Source organism: Musca autumnalis, unplaced genomic scaffold, assembly GCF_047663935.1.
Source record: "Musca autumnalis isolate F117 unplaced genomic scaffold, ASM4766393v1 scaffold_3, whole genome shotgun sequence".
NCBI classification, from domain to species: Eukaryota; Metazoa; Arthropoda; class Insecta; order Diptera; family Muscidae; genus Musca; species Musca autumnalis.
Genome location: NW_027411866.1, coordinates 77,403,383 through 77,427,428, shown reverse-complemented (window position 1 = coordinate 77,427,428; position 24,046 = coordinate 77,403,383). Strand labels below are relative to the sequence as shown.

At 34.0% G+C, this 24,046-nt stretch overlaps 1 protein-coding gene across 1 annotated transcript; it reads right to left on the bottom strand.

Moving 5' to 3' along the window:
• Positions 1-849: 849 nt before the first annotated feature.
• LOC141398235 (transcription factor Adf-1-like) lies at positions 850-3,588 on the bottom strand. The gene is made up of 3 exons (XM_073975507.1): positions 3,418-3,588; positions 3,188-3,341; positions 850-1,033 (listed from the first exon to the last, which is right to left on the bottom strand). The coding sequence occupies exons 1-3, from the start codon at positions 3,548-3,550 to the stop codon at positions 850-852; spliced, it is 471 nt and encodes a 156-aa protein (XP_073831608.1). The 5' UTR covers positions 3,551-3,588.
• Positions 3,589-24,046: the final 20,458 nt, after the last annotated feature.

Below are 24,046 nucleotides of genomic sequence, written 5' to 3'. Positions count from 1 at the left end.
TATAATTCACATTTCGATTTTATTTTTAATATTAAAAAAATTATTTATTAAATTATTAAATAAAAATAAACTTATTAAATAAAAATGAACTCACAATTGTTATACTATTCATAAGTGTACTTAGTAAACATATGACAAAAGAAATTAATGTATCACTAAAAACATTCTAAAGAAAGTTCGTTCGAAAAATAATTCATTGCTTTTTATATCCAATCAAACAAAACTCCAGCGAATTTTCTTTTGATTCGTCATAGAGAAACCTGTTGTAATATTACGTTTACATTTACGAAATCGAGTAGATTTCTATTGTTAATTCCTTTGCTTATTCGAAATCCAATTGGTTTTCATATGAGTTTTCATTCGGCGTATACGCAAAGGAATTGATATTTTAAATGCACTCGATTTCGTAAATGTAAACGTACTATAAGAAATAAATAAAAACTCAAGAAGTTCAAACAATTACGATTAAAATAATAGATACGAAAGAAGATTTTGGACAAAAAATAATATTTGTAGTATATTGTCAAATAGATTTTTAATCATCAGACATTGAATTTGTACTTCATTAGTATTAAAAATCAAGCAAAGGTACTATTCAGTCTATATGTGTATGTATTGATATACAAAATCTAATTTTTAAACATAGAATACATATGGAAGTACGCATTGTATTTTTTCCACGTATTTTCTATTTATCCAGAAAAGTTTTTACTTTATCAGCTGCAAAATTTATAAGTTCGACTTTTATAATTTTGTCGACAGATTGAAGCAATGATTCTATGAATCTATAACAACCATCATCCATATCTTCTTTTTCTTTTTTCTCTTTAACAATATCGGTAATGTTTTCTACCATCTCACAAAATTTTTCATTAGAGTCGCTACTGGTTTTCTTTTTTTTCTTCGGAATTTCTTGTTGGTGGATTTGTTTTGGGATTGATGCACTAAAATCTCGAATGTTGTTTCCAAATCATCACTTAAGTATTCATATGTGTACTCATCCCCTTCATTTGTGTCAAAGTTGCTAGTTGTTCTGAAAATAAGGAAAACATTCCGTTAGAAATATGGTATGGAAAAGTAGAGTATTATAGTAAGTTTACATATAATAACATTTTATAAACACGCAGTTAAATTTGCTTTAAAAATTAGAAGATTAAGTGTGTGACTGGCATTAGTCCGGGAATTAATGACTTTCATCTATGGACAGGGACCAACACCAGCTATGCGGTTAAATTTTTTCCTAGAAATGGATACGATAACCCAATCTACGCAGTCTTCTTGGTATGGAGTCGTTGTGTGGCCTTACTGGAAGGTATTTGCACATCCGAAAAAAGAAAAGAAATGGCTTCATCGTTGGTTTTTTTGAGAGTGAGCTTCGAACGGCATAATACACTCTTGAAGCCCGTGTTCTTCCTGGGTTAGACTAAATAATAAATTCATCTTTTCAACAGTGATAAAATACCCTTCTTCGCCTGAAACCACATAATGGCCCCAGGCTGCAATATACTGAAATTAAATTTCGGTTTTACCACAAAATTTAACTTCTACGGATAAACACAAAATCACCCCATCATTATTATCATCGCAGGCAATACCAATAAATACGGCAACCTCATCATCCCTTCTAAGATCATAAACAACTGCCGTCAATATGATAAACCACATCAGCAAAATAATGGTGTTGTTAAACTAATAATGGTGTTGGGGCAACTCCAGTTTGTCCACAGCTACCGGCATCAACACCACCATTACAGCAGCTCCAGACGTAGAGAAGACCGACAGCAACAACATTTCTAACCATTATCTACATTAACAGATCACCAACATCAATCCAGTCAAAGGAATAAACGGTCAAAGAAATCTCTTCCACTCGGCGGCAGCGGCGAAACGGAATCCTGTAGTTCAGGAAACGTTTTAAAGATACCGAATGGTATTGGTTGTAATGAGAAGATTCTTGTGAGGAGGGGCAAAATGTTCAAAGTGATGAATCCAATCAATGGTTTATAATGGGTAACCACAGGCCAACAACACCCAATATACACGAAAACAAGTAAGAACGGCGTTAAGTTTGGCCGGGCCGAACTTGTTATACCCTCCACCACAAGTTGTATTGAAGTAAAATGGAATAATTAGTTTCCTTTCGTGTTGAAGAAGACTTAATACTAAATTTCAGCAATTTCGGTAAAACAATGTGAGGCACCATTCTATGGGAGCTATTTCAAAACGTCGATGTATACCGACAAATTTCTGACGGAAAGTTTTTAGGCTCAAAGAAGACTAAATACCAAATTTCCTATATTTCGGTAAGAGAATGTGGCTAAAACTTATAAATACCTAAAATCAAGAAGTGCGCTTCTATGGGGATGTAAGACGTGATGGAGGGTATAATGAAAAGCACAAAGATCCTATGAAAAGTTAGGCACTAACAATGGCATTAGACTAGGCTTACACCAACAATAATATTGGTGTTCTCAGGCCCAAAATAATGACTGTAATTATGATTCCAGTCGTCTTCCTCAGATTAGTCATTATTTAGTAGTCATTATCCAAAGAGAACATTGAACTTGGCGCATGCATGTATATGATCAACCCATTTGTGAAAAAGTAATAAAACTTCTGAAATAATACGAGCGGCACAGAAAAGTTGATTCAGTGGAGGAGTTGTTTGACTTTCCAGTGCTGATCACGCCAATGTATATATCATGGTCAGGAAGTCCATACTTCACGAGATATAGGCTCCGAAAGTTCAAAAATTCCCTTGGTTTTGACGATAAGTTGGCCCATATCTAAGGAATTATGAACTTCCGCAATAAATGTTATAAATATTTGTGATCAGGGTAACGAGTCCTATATGTGGAAAAAATTTGATCCCGATCCGAGCTTAACGCTTAAACTCATCTTAAGCCGTTTAGTTTAAATCGAAATTTTTTCATATATAGCCGGCCTTCGGCCGGGGATTTAAGACTTTCTCCTATGGACAGGAACAAATCTCGGCTAACGCGAACAAAATTTTCCTTTAAATCGAAACTTTTTTATATCACCGATCCAAATCCAGTCCGTATATTCAACTTATGCCGACACTGATATTGAAAAATTTTATATAGTAGATTCTTGCAGTTCTGGAACAGACCAGTAGTCAAAATTCCTGGACTTTGTGTATCCAATCACATTTTTTATCTATACTTACGGCCTGGGTTGAATATAGTCACTTAGAAAAGACATTGAGTTAGTGAACCTCCACTCTGGACTATATTCAGGAGCTCCACTTCCCGAGGACAACTTTAGGTGTTCCTTAGTGTATCTGTCCCGTAAACTTTTCCATCGAGTTTGACACTGTTTTACTAAATAGTTCAAATAGTTAGATTGTATGTAATTAATAGTTTGAACGTAGAAATTAGGATTTTTTTATTAACTTACCCGGCTTACCCACTTCAGCAGCCACAGCACTCCATGCTTTTTCTTTGGCAATTTTGTTTCGGTATAAATTACTGCCTTTATTATAGATGCATTCATGGAGTTGAATGCTGTTAATTAATTCCTCCTCAAACATTTTTATTTTATAATTTTTTGAAATGAATTGAAAACAAGCAAAAACAAACAAAGAAAAACAAAACAAAAAGCGTCCAAATAGTGTCAATGTGTTTGTTTGACATGTAAACAAAGAAGTGTCAAAAAATACGCCGGCATCAAATCGCAAAATTCAAATTTTTTTGACTTTGATGCCCAGAACTGAGCGCCGTTGTGTGCAACACAAAGAGACGTAGAGCAAGAGAAATTTTCGGGCATCGATGCCAAACGCAAAACTTTACCCAAACGTTGTATCTGTTTACAGCTTTAAGTCTAGAGCTTCTGTACCTGCGTACAGATTTATAAGAAGTATTGTTGAGAGGGATTTTGACTGCAAGTTTGGCAGCACATCCGGACATCAAACAAACATATTCACGCGATTTCTATAAGAATAGTGTGCGATTGGCAAATTCAAGTTCGATGTAGGCGAGAATGTTTTAAAACTACTTCCCAGCTGACTTCCCAAGAACAAGAGGTCGTAGAAGCACTTTGTGTTTTCATTTTTCGAGCCCGGTTTAACGCGCCCAGAACGTTTCTTATATTGTTTATTTATTTTGTATCAAAGGACAAAAACTGAGTGTTATAAATGAGAGTGTGGGTTATTGATTTTACAAAACCTATAATGAACAAGATAATGGTTATGTAGATATAATATTGGATGGATTGGGTAAACATAATCAATAGGTTGAAAAAGATTAGAGACAATAGTTTGAGTTTAATACAACAAATAGTGAAAGCGAAATTCAGAAATATTGTTTAGGTCCAAAAAAAAAGACCTAATACGAAACAAATATCAGATAAAGGAAATAACAAAATGATATATCATCTGTGGTATCTTAGTCCTGAACTTGTTGGCCTGATCTTATAGTTCAAACCACCGTAAAGAGCCAAATGGGACAAAAATCTTACGGTTACACTAGAGTTTTTTTGCCGGGTTAACTCACTTCGAGAGGATTTATTTGACGTTTTCGCTATGGAATTGACATTTGAAATCCAAACCCACTGGGTTAATCCGGCTAAGTGTAACCGGGGTATAACAAAAGAACAACTACCGAAATTTCAAAAAAAAGTCTACCAGGCGTAATTACAGGGTATACTTACTTGTTGTTCAAGAGATTAAGCATTAACTCCGAATTTCTTGAAAAAGATCCTGTAACTTGACCGCAGAACATCAATTACCAGGAAGGGTAAAGGATGTTAAACAACTTGAATGTTGTGAACGACATAGCAGAGCAAGGAGTCGAGTTCATCACCAAGTAGTCATATTTACCCAGATGTCTCCAAAATCACATTATGTCAGCCCCTTAAATAAATTTAAATATGAACAAAATGTAAAAACATTTGTTTTCATTCCCAAAAATTGATAATATGGGAAGAAATAAAAAATAATTTAAAAAATTAAGTTACAATGTTTTATTTATAAAAGCACTTAAAACTAGAACATAATTTTTAATGATGGATTCTCTCAAATAAAACGCTGGTGGCCGTTTAATATTGCCACAATTTTTAATTCAAATGCAAGCGTTTTATTTAAGAGATTTAATCATTAAAAAATATTTTTTAGTTTTAAGTGCATTTGTAAATAAAACACTGTAACTTATTTTTTTAACTATTTTTTATTTTTAACTTTTCAGCATTAAATTTTTTTGACCACTGGGATCCTCATAACAAAATTATAGCCAATTTAGGCCGAAAATGTAGATAAAAACTTTAAAATACCTGAAATCGGGTTGTACCGTTATATAGGGGCTATACCAAAACCTTGACCTGAGTCCAACATTTTTAGTGAGGAAGTTTCTGTACCATTGGGAACCCCAAATGCCAAGTTATAGCCAATTCGGCCTAAAAATTTAACCAGAATCCTTAAAATACTTTAAATCGGGCGGTACCGCTATATGGGGGCTCTAAGAAAAAAATGGATCCATATTGGTTTTGGTTTCATATTCATGTATTGTCATCCAAATCTGAAAAGTGTGCAAAGTTTTAGTTCGATTGGTCAACTACAACTGTGTGGAAAATAAGTTACTAGATTTGAACTAAACAGACACAAAAGCAAGTTAAATTAAACACTGTAAAAAGGGTTTTTTCACAAAGACACCATTTTCACCCTAAGGCGTTTTCGGGACATTGGCTTTATTATCTTGAATTCAGTATTACTTACGTATTTTGTTGTTCGGCAAGAAATATTAAGAATAGTATGGCATTTAATTTAATGCATAACACGGGCAAATAGTTTTAACCGTTTCATAGATATGGGTAGCTGAAGTCGTCAAATAGCCCAAAAGTCGAGATTTTCATGACTACGAAGACCCAGTGGCATGTGTTAACATATTCCAATTGTGCTCAAACTTTAACAATCTTAAAATCTAACCAAACTAAACACATAAGGGGAGTGCCGCATAAAAAAATCCGACATCGATGTTTTCCCTTTGAGTTAAAACCAGACTAATGCAACAAATTAAGGCAAAGAAAATATTGAATTTTAAATAAAATATTTGACAATTTAACAAATTTTATATTTTTTATGTCAAATTTTTTAAGACTTAGTCTTATTGGGCTGTTAGGTCTATATTTGGTAGATGAAAATAAAAACTATTTATTTCATTTTTCTATCCAACGTTTCGTCGGTATTTTCCATCTTCTTCAGGGATAATTTTATTTAAAATCTGGCAACGACAACGAGGAAGTATATTTTTTATTTTAAACTTTTACATTCTTTTGCACATAACATTAAGATATGAAATACTTACAAATAATTTTTCGTCAGGTTTTTACATTTGATATTAATATTGCCAAGTGAAATTTTAATAAAAAAAAAACTACTATTAAACTAATCAATATAAATGCAAAAATAATTAAAATTAATGTAAATAAATCACAGAGCTTTCTTAATGCTATTGTATAACAGACGGTAAAAAAACAAAAATCGACTAAAAGATAGCTATGGTGTAAATTGCATTTGTGTTGTCTTTGTCTTCTTTTCTGTTTATTGCACATTTCATCTTTTGTTGGATTCTTATACTCTCCAACGTGTATCTCTTATTCTCCATTCTCTCCTTGTCCAAAATATTGACGTTTACAACAGAGCAGCCATGCACGCGTCTTTACTAAAAAGTTAACTACAACTCTCTTTTCCATACAAAAACTCAAAATAGCATTCTCTTCTTGTGCACCATTGCAACAGAGTGAGGCAGAGAACATTTTTGGGTCTCTCTTGTGCTCTCAATGAGCGTAAATTTGTTGTTGTTCACAACGTGTTAGCATCTACACCAATGGTGCACAAAAAGGGAATGCTATTTTGGGTTTTTGTATGGGAAAGAGAGTTGTAGTTAACTTTTTCGTAAAGACGCGTGCATGGCTGATCTACACAGGCTGTGAGCGATAACAAATTTACGCTCACTTAGAGCACATGGGCTCTCTTGTGAGTCACAATGCCTCCTCCTGGTTTACAAGATCAGCTGTGTGGCCTTTCTCAACACAGTGTTGTGCTAAAGCTGTTGATTGTTTGCCTTTTTGTATATCCGCGTTGTGTTCTGCTATTCTTGTGTTAAGACTAGAGGTGAGCGCGTGTCGTGCCGTGAGTAGTGCGTGTTCGTGCCTTCTCGAAAAACGCCGTGTTTGTACGTGTCGTGCCGGAATACATTTTTGGCCGTGCGTGATCGTGCTTTTTTGTTCGACACGGTTTTGCACGACACGACTAAACACGATCTGCACTATGTGACACGATCGTGCTAAATTTTTGGTCTTCCTTTAGAAGTCGTGCAAGATACTATACTAAACACGAAAATCGAACAAGAATATAAAACCGACCAAAATATTTCTAAAATTATTTGCTTCGTTTTTGTAGTCTGGTACTTATTGCCGTTTTGTTATGGAGAGGTCAGAGCATGAGTTAAAAAGAAAATGATGTTTGTTTGCCATTTGTTTTGTTCATGACGCATAACGCAACATATTCTCTTTGCGAATCAGATGTTTGTCTGACTGTATTATCTGTTATGGATGATGTTATTAAAAAACATCCTCTTCCCGAATTGGGAAAACTGATTGACTGCCCAAAAACGTTGTAAGATATTTTAAACACCCGGAGCTAAATAACAAATTGTCGAAAATGTTAAAACAAGATATAAGAACACGTTGGAATTCAACATATATTATGCTTGAGAGCATATGGTAATATTTAAAAAAGTTTTACAATCGTTGAAGTTGAGGTTCACCATTAAATAAGTCGCGAACTGTTAATATATTTTATAAAATATGAATATATTTATATTAGTTGAAGTGGTTTAGCCACGATCTCATAATATGGACCATAACAACTAATTTTCGTGGAAGCTGCGTTGGTGGTAATATAAAAAAATGGGAAAAACGTGTTGAAGTAAACAAGTTTTTTTGTGTTCTTTTTTGATTTCTGGCCAAACCACGCAAAATTCAAACCTGTGCTCAAAGAAAGACTAAAGAATACCCCTTGGGCAACATGGTTCTAGTGTATGACTTTTCGATGTATACACTGCATCCCCCTAAAATAGATGCTGACATTTTGAAGTTTTGATTTCAGTGTTTTTCGATTTTTTTTTTATAATTAGAGGGTGCAACTAAATAATAATCCAAACTAGTTATAGGATTGTAGAACTCGCGATTCCACGTCGTTCGATGTATATCTCATGAGTGCGCTCCGTACAGCTTCCTAGTAATAGGAGTCCAAAGAAGAAAATTTTGTGTGTAAATTTTCTGAAAAAAACCTATTTTTGGCTTTAAAATTTACAATTTACTGATCTAATAAGCCCTTCCGCGTTTCAATCCATCCACTAAAACGCCGGATATAGATACCTTGAAAGTAGGAAAATCTGCAAAAATATATTTTGACAATTCTGCGAATTGAACCGCGATTTTCTTTGATTATTTTTACATAAATGTAATCCTTTATACGCGGTTATAATATTTGCCAAAAAGGTGTGTCACAAATTACAAAGATTCGGGAGTAATATCCCTATTTATCCCAAAATAGAATGTGGTTGCACATCCGCAGTTCTTGACGAATCTGTCTAAAATAATTTATATTGATGTATTTTTAATATGCGGTCATTGAAATCGGATGCACCTTATAAGCACATCGCGTAATTTTTGCCCACTTGAAGGTTTTTTGAATACTAAGATGCAACTGATGGCACACTTTGGCCGCTGAATGAAACATGGAAAAATCCATGCATATTGATAGACATGGACTCCCTGTATCCGAAAAGCACCTGCACCTCGCGAAATATACGGTTTTTAACTTCTATGTTTTTTCTTTGATTGTAATTTCAATATTACTCTGTACTTCTTAATTCTATTGCTAATCACACTAAGCAAATATACTTTCACCATGACAAACTATTTTCCTTGAAGAAGTTTTAGAAAAATACTTCATGCTTTGTATGGAAATTTAGCGAAATAGTAGAATACCTCCTAAAACTGTTTCTCCAATTGTTTGTATTAAACCAAAACATATATTTTTGAAATAATATTCCAACAATAAGTTTTTGTCTTTTGTTTTTGCTGCAATATGCAAGTTAAAAAACCAATCTTTAAAATTTTGGTCTCACATTTTTCTGGGCATTGTCTAGATTCTGTAGAGATTTTAAATTTATTTTTTGAGATTTATATGGACTCTGAGTTAGAATAAATTAAATTTACTCTAAGATTTTTTATTATTTGTTGATTTTCCGCGAAAATAAAAACAAATTTAGAAAAATTTTAACATCAGGGGATAGATATAATATTCTGTTAACGATTTATACATATATTTTCTTATTAAAACCCAAAGGGAATTTTTAAATATTTTTTCTTTCTAAGGGTACAAAACCCCCTATAACTTTTGGGTGCAGCATCCAATTTTGTGAACGCGAACATATTTGAAATCCCTTTTTTTTCTTAACCTAAGTACCAAAAATCGCGGATGTGCTCGCAAAAAAAAATTAAAATAAAAATAAAATATTAAAACAACGACAATGGGATTAAGCCAGACTATTTTGAAAAAAAAAACAAAATTGCAAACGCTATCCCAATAAAAAACGCCACAATGCTTCAAATTGAAGACACTGGCACGACGTGTGTTGTTTTTGCTGTAAAGCAGACCAACCAAATTTTGGTGTGTGCATTTGTCGAAATTCGACAACACACACAAGTGGAAGAGGTTTGAATTATTTCGCAGACACTTTCGTCGGAGTTGTATGAGGTTGCCAAGGAAAAACTTCTCATTGAACTTTTTTCTTTGCTTACCTTTATACTTCGAGCTGACGATTGATGTTTGGGTATAAAACGTTTCTTGTTGAAGAAGTTATTGAAAAATAACTTCGGTGGAGAATATCCACAAACAAGAAACAAGGGAACTGATGAGATCCAGTGGCGTGGATCGAAACTATAGTATTCCCTGCCTTACCCCTTGGCGAACAATGCCAAATCTTTTCCACTAATAAAATAGTTGTTTTAAAATATTAAAACAACAACAATGGGATTAAGCCAGACTATTTTGAAAAAAAACAAAATTGCAAACGCTATCCCAATAAAAAAAACGCCACAATGCTTCAAATTGAAGACACTGGCACGACGTGTGTTGTTTGTGCTGTAAAGCAGACCAACCAAATTTTGGTGTGTGCATTTGTCGAAATTCCACAACACACACAAGTGGAAGAGGTTTGAATTATTTCGCAGACACTTTCGTCGGAGTTGTATGAGGTTGCCAAGGAAAAACTTCTCATTGAACTTTTTTCTTTGCTTACCTTTATACTTCGAGCTGACGATTGATGTTTGGGTATAAAACGTTTCTTGTTGAAGAAGTTATTGAAAAATAACTTCGGTGGAGAATATCCACAAACAAGAAACAAGGGAACTGATGAGATCCAGTGGCGTGGATCGAAACTATAGTATTCCCTGCCTTACCCCTTGGCGAACAATGCCAAATCTTTTCCACTAATAAAATAGTTGTTTTAAAATATTAAAACAACAACAATGGGATTAAGCCAGACTATTTTGAAAAAAAAACAAAATTGCAAACGCTATCCCAATAAAAAAAAACGCCACAATGCTTCAAATTGAAGACACTGGCACGACGTGTGTTGTTTTTGCTGTAAAGCAGACCAACCAAATTTTGGTGTGTGCATTTGTCGAAATTCGACAACACACACAAGTGGAAGAGGTTTGAATTATTTCGCAGACACTTTCGTCGGAGTTGTATGAGGTTGCCAAGGAAAAACTTCTCATTGAACTTTTTTCTTTGCTTACCTTTATACTTCGAGCTGACGATTGATGTTTGGGTATAAAACGTTTCTTGTTGAAGAAGTTATTGAAAAATAACTTCGGTGGAGAATATCCACAAACAAGAAACAAGGGAACTGATGAGATCCAGTGGCGTGGATCGAAACTATAGTATTCCCTGCCTTACCCCTTGGCGAACAATGCCAAATCTTTTCCACTAATAAAATAGTTGTTTTAAAATATTAAAACAACAACAATGGGATTAAGCCAGACTATTTTGAAAAAAACAAAATTGCAAACGCTATCCCAATAAAAAAACGCCACAATGCTTCAAAAAAAAAAAATTAATTTTATTTTCAATGGTATGGAAACGGATATTTGAAATTTACAATATACCAAGTCCAGAATGAGATTAAGAGTATTTTGCTACAAAAGAATGAGTTGGATCGTATATCTGACTTAAAGTTTTCATTGCTAGAATCTCCATTGGGCTTTCATAAAATATTCAAAGAGTGTTCCGAAAAATTAAGCTATGCACATTTTTGCCCTTTGGTCTAAAAAACTTTTGAAAGTCTGTTCATTTGATACCATTAACTCTCAATTCATGAGAGATTTGAAAGCTAAAACTAAACAATCATTGCTTAAACCAGGGATGCACATTTTCTCTATAATATTTCGCACTGCATTTTTGTTGGCTTTTCTGAACTTTCTTATGTTTTTAAACTTTAATTGTATTCTAAAATAAATATTTTTATATATTTAAAAATATTTATAAAACAATGTATATATTTTTGATTTTACTCGTGTACAATTTTGGCTGCAATTAAGAGTAATGGACGCTAGAGTACTGTTTTGTTCATCATTAGCTTGAACGCTTTGTACCAACAATGACACATCTTATTGGGACGTTTTTATTTCCGCCGTTTAAGGAGATCCATTTTTTATTAGCTAATGTAAAAGCAATGTTACTTCATATACAAAGTGAGAACATAGAGTTTTCTAATGATGAGCAGGAAATTACAATAACACATTTACTCGAATTTTCAGAGTTTTTGGATCAAATTGGCAAAAAGACGAAAAATGAAAAAGTCTCCAATTGATATACAAATTGATACATATTATCGAGTGCCGTATCTAGCCAGACAGACTAGACTTTTGGGAACAGTCTAATCTTAAATATTTAAAACATTTAGCCAGGAAATTTTTGGCTATACCCGTCAGCTCAGCAACGAGCGAGAGACTTTTTTCCACATCTGGAAATATTCTCAACGAAAGACGTACTAGACTTTTGAGTTCTAACTTGGACAAAATAATGTTTTTAAATAAGAATATAAATTAAATAAGAATAGACAAATTAGAAGTACATATGAATATTTTTTGAACAAATAAATGTACACCTATATCGAATTCTCTTTTTTGTTATTTCGTGCGTGAGTGTGCGTGTTCGTGCCTTCTCGAAAAACGCCGTGTTTGTGCGTGAATGTGCATAAAAATTTTGGTCCGTGTTCGTGCATGTTCGTGCCTAATTTTTTAGGCACGCGCCCATCTCTAGTTAAGACTTCGTTTTGTTGTCCCAATGTAAACTTTACCACACTGTTCTTCTGTGTTCCCTTTACATGTTATTTGATACACTACGTTGTTTTGGTCTCCTTTTTCAATTTTAGTTTTTGTGTATAAGCATGATGTTGTTTTGTATGGTTTATGTGCTACAGCTACTCGTTCTTCATCCATTATTTGTTTTACTTGTTTTGTTTCTGTCAGTTTTGGGATATATTGCACACTATAATATTTGGTGTTACCAGATGTGTCATTTTCGGATACATTATGGGATGATGATAATTTAATCAGGTTATTTATTAAATTGTTGGGATAACTATTTTGTTTAAGAATTTCTTTGATTTTTGTTATGTTCTTGTCTTTAAATTGCGCGTGACTAAGAGCTAATGCCTTTTTGATTAAATTAGTGGCGGTGTTAATTATCTGTTGACGTGGTTGTGTGGAGTGGTAATCAGAGATGGTCTGTCGGAAATTATGACGTATATGACATACGTCAGAAACGTCGTAAACCTTGCCAAAAAACAAGGTTTTTTACAGCATAAAATCGTTATTTTTCATAACAACAAAACTCATTTTATTATTTCTTTTGAGATTCAGTTTTCATAAAAACGAAAAAACATAAAAAATGTCGTTCAAAAAATATACATTTTATGTATATTTTTATATTATATGGGCATTATTGTTTCTTTATTAATTATTTCACCAGCAAATTCTTAGAAGCATACCTAGTATCCAGAATGTATTGTAGATTGCGTGCTAAGTGCTTAATCCAAATTTTTGTTCAATAATTTCAGTTATTTAAAGAAAATAAAATATCAATACAAATGTGATTAAATTTCCAAAACAGGTGCGTAGGCTTTTCAATAACAAAGACAGGCTTTTAGAATTGGTAATAATTGAAAAATATGGGGATAACATAAATTTTTTGAGGTTTATGACGTTTACTACTTTTTATACGTTTTCTACGAGTATATGACGTTTTCGACGTTTACAACTTTCTGACCGTCGAAACCCTAAAAAATCAGCATACAGACCATCTCTGGTGGTAATTCATTATGCGTCCTGTGGCGGTTGGTTTCATATACCAATCGGTATATAATTTGTTGCTAACTCTATGTATTTTAATATCTAAGAAAGGTATGCTGCTATTTTCTTCTATCTCCAATGTGAATTTCAGTTTAATGTGGTAGTTATTCAATGTTTCCAAGATTTTGCATTCGTCTCTTTTTTTAATTATTGCGAAAATATCATCAACGTATTTTGTTAAATATTTGAATTGTATATTTTCTTTGTCAAGATCTTTTATTGTTTCCGTCAAGAGAGTGTCTAGGACAATATCCGCTATTGTTGGAGATAGGGGGTTCCCCATTGGCATCCCATAAATTTGTGAATAAATTTTCTCATCATACGTAAAATAATTATTATCGTTAAGACAGAATTGTAAAATTTTTAGAAATTGCGACTTTGGTACCTATTTTTGTATGTTGTTTGAGAGTTTCCCACTGAGCCATTATATTTTTTATTGCCAGGTGAATTGGAATATTCGTAAATAACGAAACTACGTCGAATGAAACCAATATCTCATCATCTTCAATATCTATCTCCTCTAACTTTTTCTTTAATACTAATAAATTCTTTATATTGTATTTTTCTATGATAATGTGTTTTAGTATATCTCCAATGTATTTAGATAATTTGTAACACGGAACCTCAACCGAAGACGATATTGGTCGTAGAGGCATATCTGGCTTATGAACTTTGGGAAGTCCGTATAATCTTGGAGCATTCGAAGCGTGCGATGTTAGTTTGAATTTTTCATGTGTTGTGATGTGATTTTGTTTATATAAATCTGTGATTATTTTGTTATTTGTTCTTTGTAATTTTGGTGTTGGATCTGTTCTAATTAATCTGTAAGTTGTTTTGTCTGCTAAAAGTTTGTCCATTCCGTTCTTGTAGGCTTCTCTATACATCACCACCGTCTTATTCCCTTTATCGGCTTTTGTGACAACTATTGTTTCCTTAAGAATTGTTTGGTTTCGTCGAATATTTGTAAAACAAATTTTTCTTTTGAGCTAAGTTTCTAAATCAGCTATAAGATGTACCGAGGAAAAGTGTTGTTCATTAATTGGTAAAGAAAATTTTGGACCCAGTGATAACAACCACATACTTTCTTGGGTGAATTCTAGATTTGTTTTGTTTTCAAACCATGAGTTGTTGTATTTTAAACCATAAGTTTCTAAACCTCTTTGTTTTAGCTTTTTAAGTTTTACTGATTGGGTTTCTCTGTCGTTTGAAGTGAAGTAGCTATACCGTGTGCGTTGTTTCTTTATAAAATTATTATATTCTTCAATCTGCATTGTCGATTTTAGTGTTTTATTTATAGACGATATATTCTGTTTAGTCTGTTTTATGTTGATATTGGTTTCTTTTATTTCTATGTTTAATGCTTTGGTGTGAAATGTTTGTTCTATTTTGAAAAACTCTTTTAGTGCTTGATTTGTTGTGAAAAGTGATTTAGAATTAGTTGTGGAATTTGTTAGGTGAGGGGGTATTAGGCCACCTTTTCTACATGCCAACAAGAATTTCAATCTCTCCGACAGTTTGGCCAGGCGTTTGATATCTTTGCAGTATGTTTTTAGAAGGGTGCATGTATAAGTTAGATACGTTGGCCTTCAACTTCTCGAGCCCAGTCGATCACGGATGCTGATTGACAGCTCGGGTATCACCTCTACAAGTTCCCTCTGCGGAGACCGGAGAGTGTAGATACCAACGGGCGACGGTTGTTGTTGGTATGCTCATTTTGATACATAGTAGAGACTGTTCTCTCACTGGAATAATTGTAGTTGTAGTAGTAATAAACGAAGATCCTCTGCGATCAACACGATCCTCTGCGATCACTAAGATCCTCTGCGATCCACGTGAACCTCTGCGTTCACTTTTGTTTTATCTCTCGAAGCGAAAGCATAAAGGCCTCTGCGCCAACCCACGATTACAAAAGGTAATCTCTTTGTTGTTAGAAAAGAATTGAATACGATCAATAAACAGCAATCACATTTATATTAAGAAATAATACTGGTTGTTTTTATTTCACTTGTTCTTTTCTCCCTCCACTGCTCATCATATACGGTAACTGAGAAACATACCTATGGATCACCCCTCCCTCACCTCAACATTTGCAATTCCTAATTGTAGCTAAAAATCACTCTGGTCGACTATTAACATCACTACGTGTGTTAATTATTTCGTTCTCCATTTGTTGCTAGTTTTATTTTGTTGTACTGATCACCCTACGTCGCGTTGATCATACAAAACGTCTTCGTTTTTCTTCATAATATCACTCAACTCGTTTAGTTCTTGATCTCATTTTAGTGAGAATCCGCTGTGATATTTACAAAAACAAAACCTATCAAATTTCCAATCGGATTTGCATCGGTTATTAAACTCCCGCTTTGGTAAATAATAACTCTCATTGCACCGATTGTTGTTGTTATTCCCCAGGGTTTTTTCTAACGAAGCCCTTCTGTTGAGAATATGCATTGGCAAATTTACACTAACAGCATAACATACATACATTGTTACACTTCATATACAGTTTGTCAAGTAATTGTTTTCGAACCATGAAAACTAACATTTTTATACCCTCCACCATAGTATGGAGGGTATATTAAGTTTGTTTTTCCGTTTGTAACGCATTGAAATACTCATTTGCGACCCTATAAAGTATATATATTCTTGATCAGGGTAAAATTCTAAGTCGATCTGAGCACGTCCGTCCGTCCGTCCGTCTGTGGTAATCACTCTAGCATCCACAAAAATGGAGATAGAACGCTGAAATTTTGGGAAAATGCGTCTTTTGTTTGCAGGCAGGTCAAGTTCGATGATGGGCTATATCGGTCCACGTTTTGGTATAGCCCCCATATAACGGTACCCCCCGATTTACGGTATTTTGACGTTTTTAGCTACATTTTCAGACCGATTTGGCTATAATTTGACATTTAGGGTTCGTAAGTATCAATAAACATATATAACAAAACTTGTGGACATAGGTCCACGTTTTGGTATAGCCCCCATATAACGGTACCCCCCGATTTGCGGTATTTTGACGTTTTTAGCTACATTTTCAGACCGATGTAGCTATAATTTGACATTTAGGGTTCTTAAGTGTCAATAAACTTATATAACAAAACTTGTGGACATAGGTCCACGTTTTGGTATAGCCCACATATAACGGTACCCCCCGATTTACGGTATTTTGACGGTTTTAGCTACATTTTCAGACCGATTTGGCTATAATTTGACATTTAGTGTTCTTAAGTGTCAATAAACATATATAACAAAACTTGTGGACATAGGTCCCCGTTTAGGTATAGCCCCCATATAACGGTACCCCCCGATTTGCGGTATTTTGACGTTTTTAGCAACATTTTTAGACCGATTTAGATATAATTTGACATTTAGGGTTCTTAAGTATCAGTAAACATATATGACAAAAGTTGTGGACATAAGTCCACGTTTTGGTATAGCCCCCATATAACGGTACCCCCCGATTTACGGTATATTGACGTTTTTAGCTACCTTTTCAGACCGATGAAGCTATAATTTGACATTTGAAGTTCTTAAATGTAAATAAACTTATGTGACAAAACTTGTGGACATAGATCCACGTTTTGGTATAGCCCCCATATAACGGTACCCCCGATTTACGGTATTTTGACGTTTTTAGCTAAATTTTCAGACCGATATAGCTATAATTTGACATTTAGGGTTCTTAAGTGTAACTAAACTTATATAACAAAAGTTGTGGACCTAGGTCCACGTGTTGGTATAGCCCCCATATAACGGTACCCCTGATTTACGACATTTTGACGTTTTTATCTACATTTTCAGACCGATTTAGCTATCAATTGACATTTAGGTTTCTTAAATATCAATAAACTTAGATAACTAGTGGACATGTTTTGGAATAGCCCCCATATAACGTTACCGCCCGATTTCAGGTATTTGAGAATTTTACCAACAAGTTTTAACCGAATTATCTGTAATTTGAACATTTGACATTTAAAATTCTTAGTGGTCACCACACCTCTCCACTAAAAATTGTCGAGAAATCCCCCATATAACGGTACCTCCCGATTTTCAGTAATTTGATGATTTTAGCTACAATATTAAACCGAACTAGCAGTAATTTGACATTTGAAGTTCTTAGTGGTCACAACACCTCTCCATCAAAAATTGTCAACATAGGTCCATGTTCGGATATAGCTCCCATGTAACGGTACCTCCCAATTTTCAGTAATTTGGCCATTTTAGCTACAATTTTTAACAAAACTAACTGCAATTTGACATTTGAAGGTTGTAGTTGTCACCACGCATCTGCATCAACAATTTTCAACATAGCCCCAATATAACGATACTTCCCGATTTTCGGTACTTTGAGGTTTTTATTTAAAATGTTTAACCGAACGTAGGTCCATGTTTTTGTATAGCCCCAAAACAAACCTCCCGATTTTCCGTACCTTAGCTTTATTTTTGGACGAACTTTCTGTAATTTGAAATTTAAAAGTCAACATAAATTCTGCAACAAAAATTGTTCATTTAAGTTAATATTTTCGTATAGCCCAGATACCTCCGAACTAGCTGCTAATGACATTTGAAATTCCCACGTTATGTACCGATTTTCGATATTTTGAGGATTCTGGCTAAATTTTTTAACCGAATTAGGAGTTATTTGACATTTAAGGCTCCCATCAAAAACTAGACCCATGTTTTATTATAACCCCTATATAACAGTACCTCCCAATTTCTAGCCCACCAAAAATTGTCAACAGTTAGATATAGGCACCATAAAAAAGGGCCTCCGAATGATGCATTTTATGTACATTATCTGACATTTTAACGTACTCACTTAAAGTTGGGGACAGGAATGAATATTTTATGGTGGAGGGTATGAAAAGTTCGGCCCGGCCGAACTTAATGCTTTTTTACTTGTTCTGTATTAATTTATGAAAAAATTACAGATAATTGTGATAAAAATGTCGGGTTTTTTTGCAAAAATTAGTTGGACGACTTATTTAAGACAAGATCGGATGTATAAATAAAAAGTTAAACCACGTAGTCCAACAAAAATAACGAAAACCAATAACTACATGTAATGCAAGTTGTCAAATAAATGTTTTCGAAATGTAATGGTGGTTCCAATATACCCCATATTTTCGGTAAATACTTGAAAATCAGGACAATTTATGAATTTTGTTTTTAACAGGGAGTAACTACTAACAAGTATCAACAATATTAGGCATCGAATATCCGCCCAGGAGGGTTACCGTATGGACCAAGAGAGTACCAGGTCATATTACATGTAAACAGGGTCCTATAGGTTTTAAACCGGGAATATCTGAAAACTAAGACGTTGTTTGAGTTTCTTTAGTTCACTAGGATGGAATGTCATCAACTAAAATAAATATTACCTTCAGAATAATTAAATCGGGAGGGTTGCCAGATGTACGAAAAAGGTACCAGATTATATAAACAGTAAATGAGATCACCTGTGTCTCAAAACAGGACAGCGAAGTTTGTTGTTTCACTTAAAATTAATTAGGAGATAATAACATTTCACGAAACTATCGGAAATCCCGCAGTAAGATACTAATATTGCTTAGAAATGTATGGGATACAGATCTCGACAATGTTCAGAAATGCCTACTACGACCTATTGGACTCACTTCGTGTACTCTGCAGTACTACTGTTGCATATTTTTTAAAAGGAAAATAGTGCTGACGGCAAAATAATGCTTCAATGTTACCATGGAAGCCAAAATGGAGAATTCCTCTGAACTGGCTCTAAACAGTTGAAATCGGATGTCCATTATAATATCAGTATAGACTGACAATATCTTGCATATGTATTTCTAAGCGATATTTGTACTTTTATGTCATATTTTGGTTTGTTTTGGAGAATTGCCTTATTCATTAATTCAATTTGAGTTAAATAAACAAATCTTAAGCCCTGGTTATGGATTCAGGTGGTCTCATTTACTGTTTATACAACCTGGTACCTTTTTCGTACATCTGGCGACCCTCGTGATTTAATTATTCTGAAGTTAATATTTAGTTTAGTTGATGGCATTCCATCCTAGTGAACTAAAGAAACTCAAACAACGTCTTAGTTTTCAGATATTCCCGGTTTAAAACCTATAGGACCCTGTTTACATGTAATATGACCTGGTACTCCCTTGGTCCATATGGTAACCCTCCTAGGCGGATATTCGATGCCTAGCATTGATGATACTTGTTAGTAGTTACTCCCTGTTAAAAATAAAATTCATAAATTGTCCTGATTTTCAAGTATTTACCGAAAATATGGGGTATATTGGAACCTCCATTACATTTCGAAAACATTTATTTGACAACTTGCATTACATGTAGTTATTGGTTTTCGTTATTTGTGTTGGAGTACGTGGTTTAAGTTTTTATTTATACATCCAATCTTGTCTTAAATAAGTCGTCCAACTAATTTTTGCAAAAAACCCGACATTTTTATGACAATTATCAGCAATTTTTTCATAGATTAATACAGAAAAATGTTAGTTTTCTTGGTTCGAAAACAATTACTTGATAAACTGTATATATTTTCGTTTGGTTTATTTTGTTGTTGCGATCCTCGCCTCCCCCTCGGTTTACTTAAAACCCTTTGAAAATTTGCACTGCCAAATTTACAATAACAACGCACCATCCAAATTCTCTCTGCATTTGATTTCGTTGTTGTATAGATCGTCCATCACCAACCAAACACATTCGTTTTTCTATTCTCCTACCTTTGTCGGTCAGGTATTTATTCTAATTTGAGAAATTACATGGTCATTCTACCAACAACATTCCCGCCCTTTTAAGCGTGCCTTAAAAACTCTGCTGATCCTCAGCACTCACTTGCTTGGTCGTTTGCAACGTCTGTTGTTCAGTGGGAGTTTCGCTGTTCACACACAGCCATTTCTCTGCTAGCCAGAGTTCGAAAATAAACAGTACACTAACATAGTGTACCGCTCCGAGTACAGTATCACTAAAATATTTTTAGCGTTAGTGTTCCGGAACACAAACACTAAAAATATTTTAGTGATACTGTTCCGGAGCACAACGATAAACGTAGTGTACCACATTTTGGTACACTAAAAACGTTGGGTACCGCAGTCGGAGCACTAAAAATCGTAGTGCTCCGCAGTCGGAACACTAAAAATCGTAGTGCTCCGCAGTCGGAACACTACAAATCGTAGTGTTTCGCAGTCGGAGCACTAAAAAATCGTTGTGTACCACATGTCGGAACACTAAAAAATAACGTCATGATAATGTACCACACACGAGTTTATTATGATTTGCGAGGAAAATTAAATGTTTATAATTTTTGAGATAAGTACAAATTAAGACATAAAAATTTAGATACACCTCTTAAATCCATGTATGTATACATATTAATTAATAACGTTGGGAACTTAAGTAGAAAATATGAAAAACATTGATTTGGTTGTTGTACTGTTGCGCACTAAAAATTGTAGTGTTTTGACTGTGGATACATGAGTTTATTATGAATTGTGAGGAAAATTAAATATTTTATATATGTTTTTAATAAATACAAATTAAGAAATAAAATTTAATATAACACGTGAAAAACGTCCGATTTGATTTTTGGACAATGGATCAATAAAAATCGTAGTGTTCGGCTGCGGAGCACTAAAAATCGTAGTGTTCCGACTGCCGGATCACTAAAAATCGTAGTGTTCCGACTGCCGGATCACTAAAAATCGTAGTGTTCCGACTGCCGGATCACCAAAAATCGTAGTGTTCCGACTGCCGGATCACTAAAAATCGTAGTGTTCCGACTGCCGGATCTCTAAAAATCGAAACAATGGCACAATAAAAATCGTAGTGTTCGGCTTCGGAGAACTAAAAATCGTAGTGTTCCGACTGCCGGATTTCTAAAACTCGAAACAATGGAACGATGAAAATTAGGGTGTCCAAAACCGAAACCGGTTAACCGGTTTTGAGTTACAAAACCGAAACCGGTTTTCGCCAAAAACGTCATTTTCGGTTAACCGAAAAAACCGGTTATTTGTGTCGGTTAACCGGTTTTAAAAAAGTAGTAATATTTTTAAAATTTTATTACAATTGTATTCTTGAAAGTAAAATAAACATATCTAACAAAAGGTACGGCTAAATTATAAATGTGAGATACCTTTAAACTTGAAAATATTTAGTGTAAAATGGCACAATTCCAATATAGTTCAATTGAACGATCTATGAAAAAACTGCGTATACGTAATATCACACGGTTGTTTGAATGATGTTATTCATACGTTTTTGAATTATTACAGTAAACTAAGAACTAGTCGAATTTAAGGTTGTAAAGGGTAACGATAACAAAGTAAATTTTGATTCCGGCACGATAATTTGAGGTTCTCAACGCAAGAATGAGAATCCAGACTAAATAAAATGTAAATTTAGTTCCTTTGGTACACAATCGTATATTTGTAAGTGCTTTTACTATTCTTAGAGCACAATTTCTGACATATGTTTGCTGTCTCCACTTTAAGGTTGAATGTTAAATAACAAGGATATTATCAGATAATTATATAATAAAGAATTAGTTATACTTAATTTACCCCTTGCCGCACATTTTAAATCAAATATTTATCAATTATGAGCAATTTTGTACCTATTTTACAAAACCGGTTTAAACCGGTTAACCGGTTTTGAAAATTTTTGAAAACCGAAAACCGGTTTTTGAAAAAACTGAAAATTTCGGTTAACCGAAAACCGTTTTGTTTGGAAAAACCGGTTTTTTGGACACCCTAATGAAAATAGTAGGGTTCGGCTAGGCATTTTGGTATTTATTCACTCGATGTTTGATAGAAACTGAAGAAGACCCACGTTCACCGTTAAAAACAAACTCTTTAACAGATACCTAAACGTTTACGGGTTTATTCAAATTCCAATAAGACTACCTGTGCTCAGTGATATATATATGTACCTGTACGTTGATTGGCTATGCGAAAAATCCGGGTAAAACTGTATTCATTGAGGAATATTGTTTGATGTACAAAAACCAACAAGTACAATTTTCCTAATGGCGGAAAATCCCCGTATTTAATTGATGAATATTGTTTCTTGTACAAATGGCAACAGGTAAAATTTCCCCAAAATAATAATTGTGTGGTTATATTTATCACGAAATCATAAAGTTGACTTTAAGTGTACAATCCTTCTTGCGGAAAATCAGCACATTCTCATTGAGTGATATTGTTTGTTGTACAAATATCAACAGGTACAATCTCCCCAAAATAATAAGTGACTTCAAACGTACAAGTCTACTTGGGAAAATCCACATACTTTCTACAACTTCGTTCACTGAGGAATTTTGTTTTTGATACAAAAAGTTACAGGTACAATTTCCGCAAACATTGTGTTGTTATCAATATTTTCCGTTCCTTATTTCTTTTGTTCACATTAGAAAATTAAGTAATTCATGAAGTTCTAGAAGACAATTTTTATACGAATACCCAGCAAAAAGTTTGCATCCACGGAAGCAGTTAAATCACTGGTGCAAGTGTCACGAAGTGCTTCTTTTTCTATGAATTCCTCAGTGAATTTTACAAGGGAGCGCGCAGAAAGGAAGCACTCCATTTTGCTTCCGCAGCACGCAGTTAGGAAGCACTCCATTTTGCTTCCGCAGCACGCAGCTAGGAAGCACTCCATTTTTACAATTTTTACCACTTTTACGAGTTTTGCGTTCCCGTACACAAAATTTGTATGAAAATCGTTTACGACTTTTACCACTTTGTAAAGTACGGGAACAGGCCATTAATAAGACATTTTAATTTTATTCTTATAGGCCGTTTATATATAACAAGGTTAACCCAGTGGGTCTGTGTTTCAAATGTCATTTCCATTGTATATACTTCAAACAAATCCTCATAAAGAAGGTTAACCCTGCAAAAAACTATAATATAAACGCCGTATTACTTTAATTTCATTTGTTGAATGAAAATTGAATTTTTTATCGTTTATACATAAAAGTGCTTGTTGGATGTAATCCAAATGTGAGGAAAAGGATTGCCTTTTTCATTAGTCCACTGGAAGCGCATCCATGCATGTAATGAAATCCTCACTCCAACTTGCACCACTTCCATTTTTTTTGCTGCGTATGTACATCTTTATGACACTAACAGCGTGTTTTTGTAAAAACTTTTTGCCCATTCGTTCGTCGATTTCATGAACGAAGACACAATTTGGTTTTCATAGCGGTTGACGTTTGTATTCGTGTGACAAACAAATGAAAGCTTTTTATTTTCGTATTTTTTTGGTTTTCGTAACAAAATCAGACGAACGAATACGCCAAAAATAAACGAATGGAAAAGACCCATCGTTTTGAATGAAAATTAAATAATTTGAGTAATTAATTGGCACAAAACACACGAAACCTGGAAGGGAATGCACTTTTATTTATTTCCATAGATGCACACGTGTATATTATGTACATCCGTTTCTTCATATTATCACAATTATTTTTGGACACATTTGATTACATTTTTTTCTTATTTTTTGTTTTTCATCTGTTTATCGGGGTTGCCATCAAGTAACACATTTTACCTGCAGATGCCTATGCAAAATTCACAAAATAAGTATAATGGAAACCCTGAAA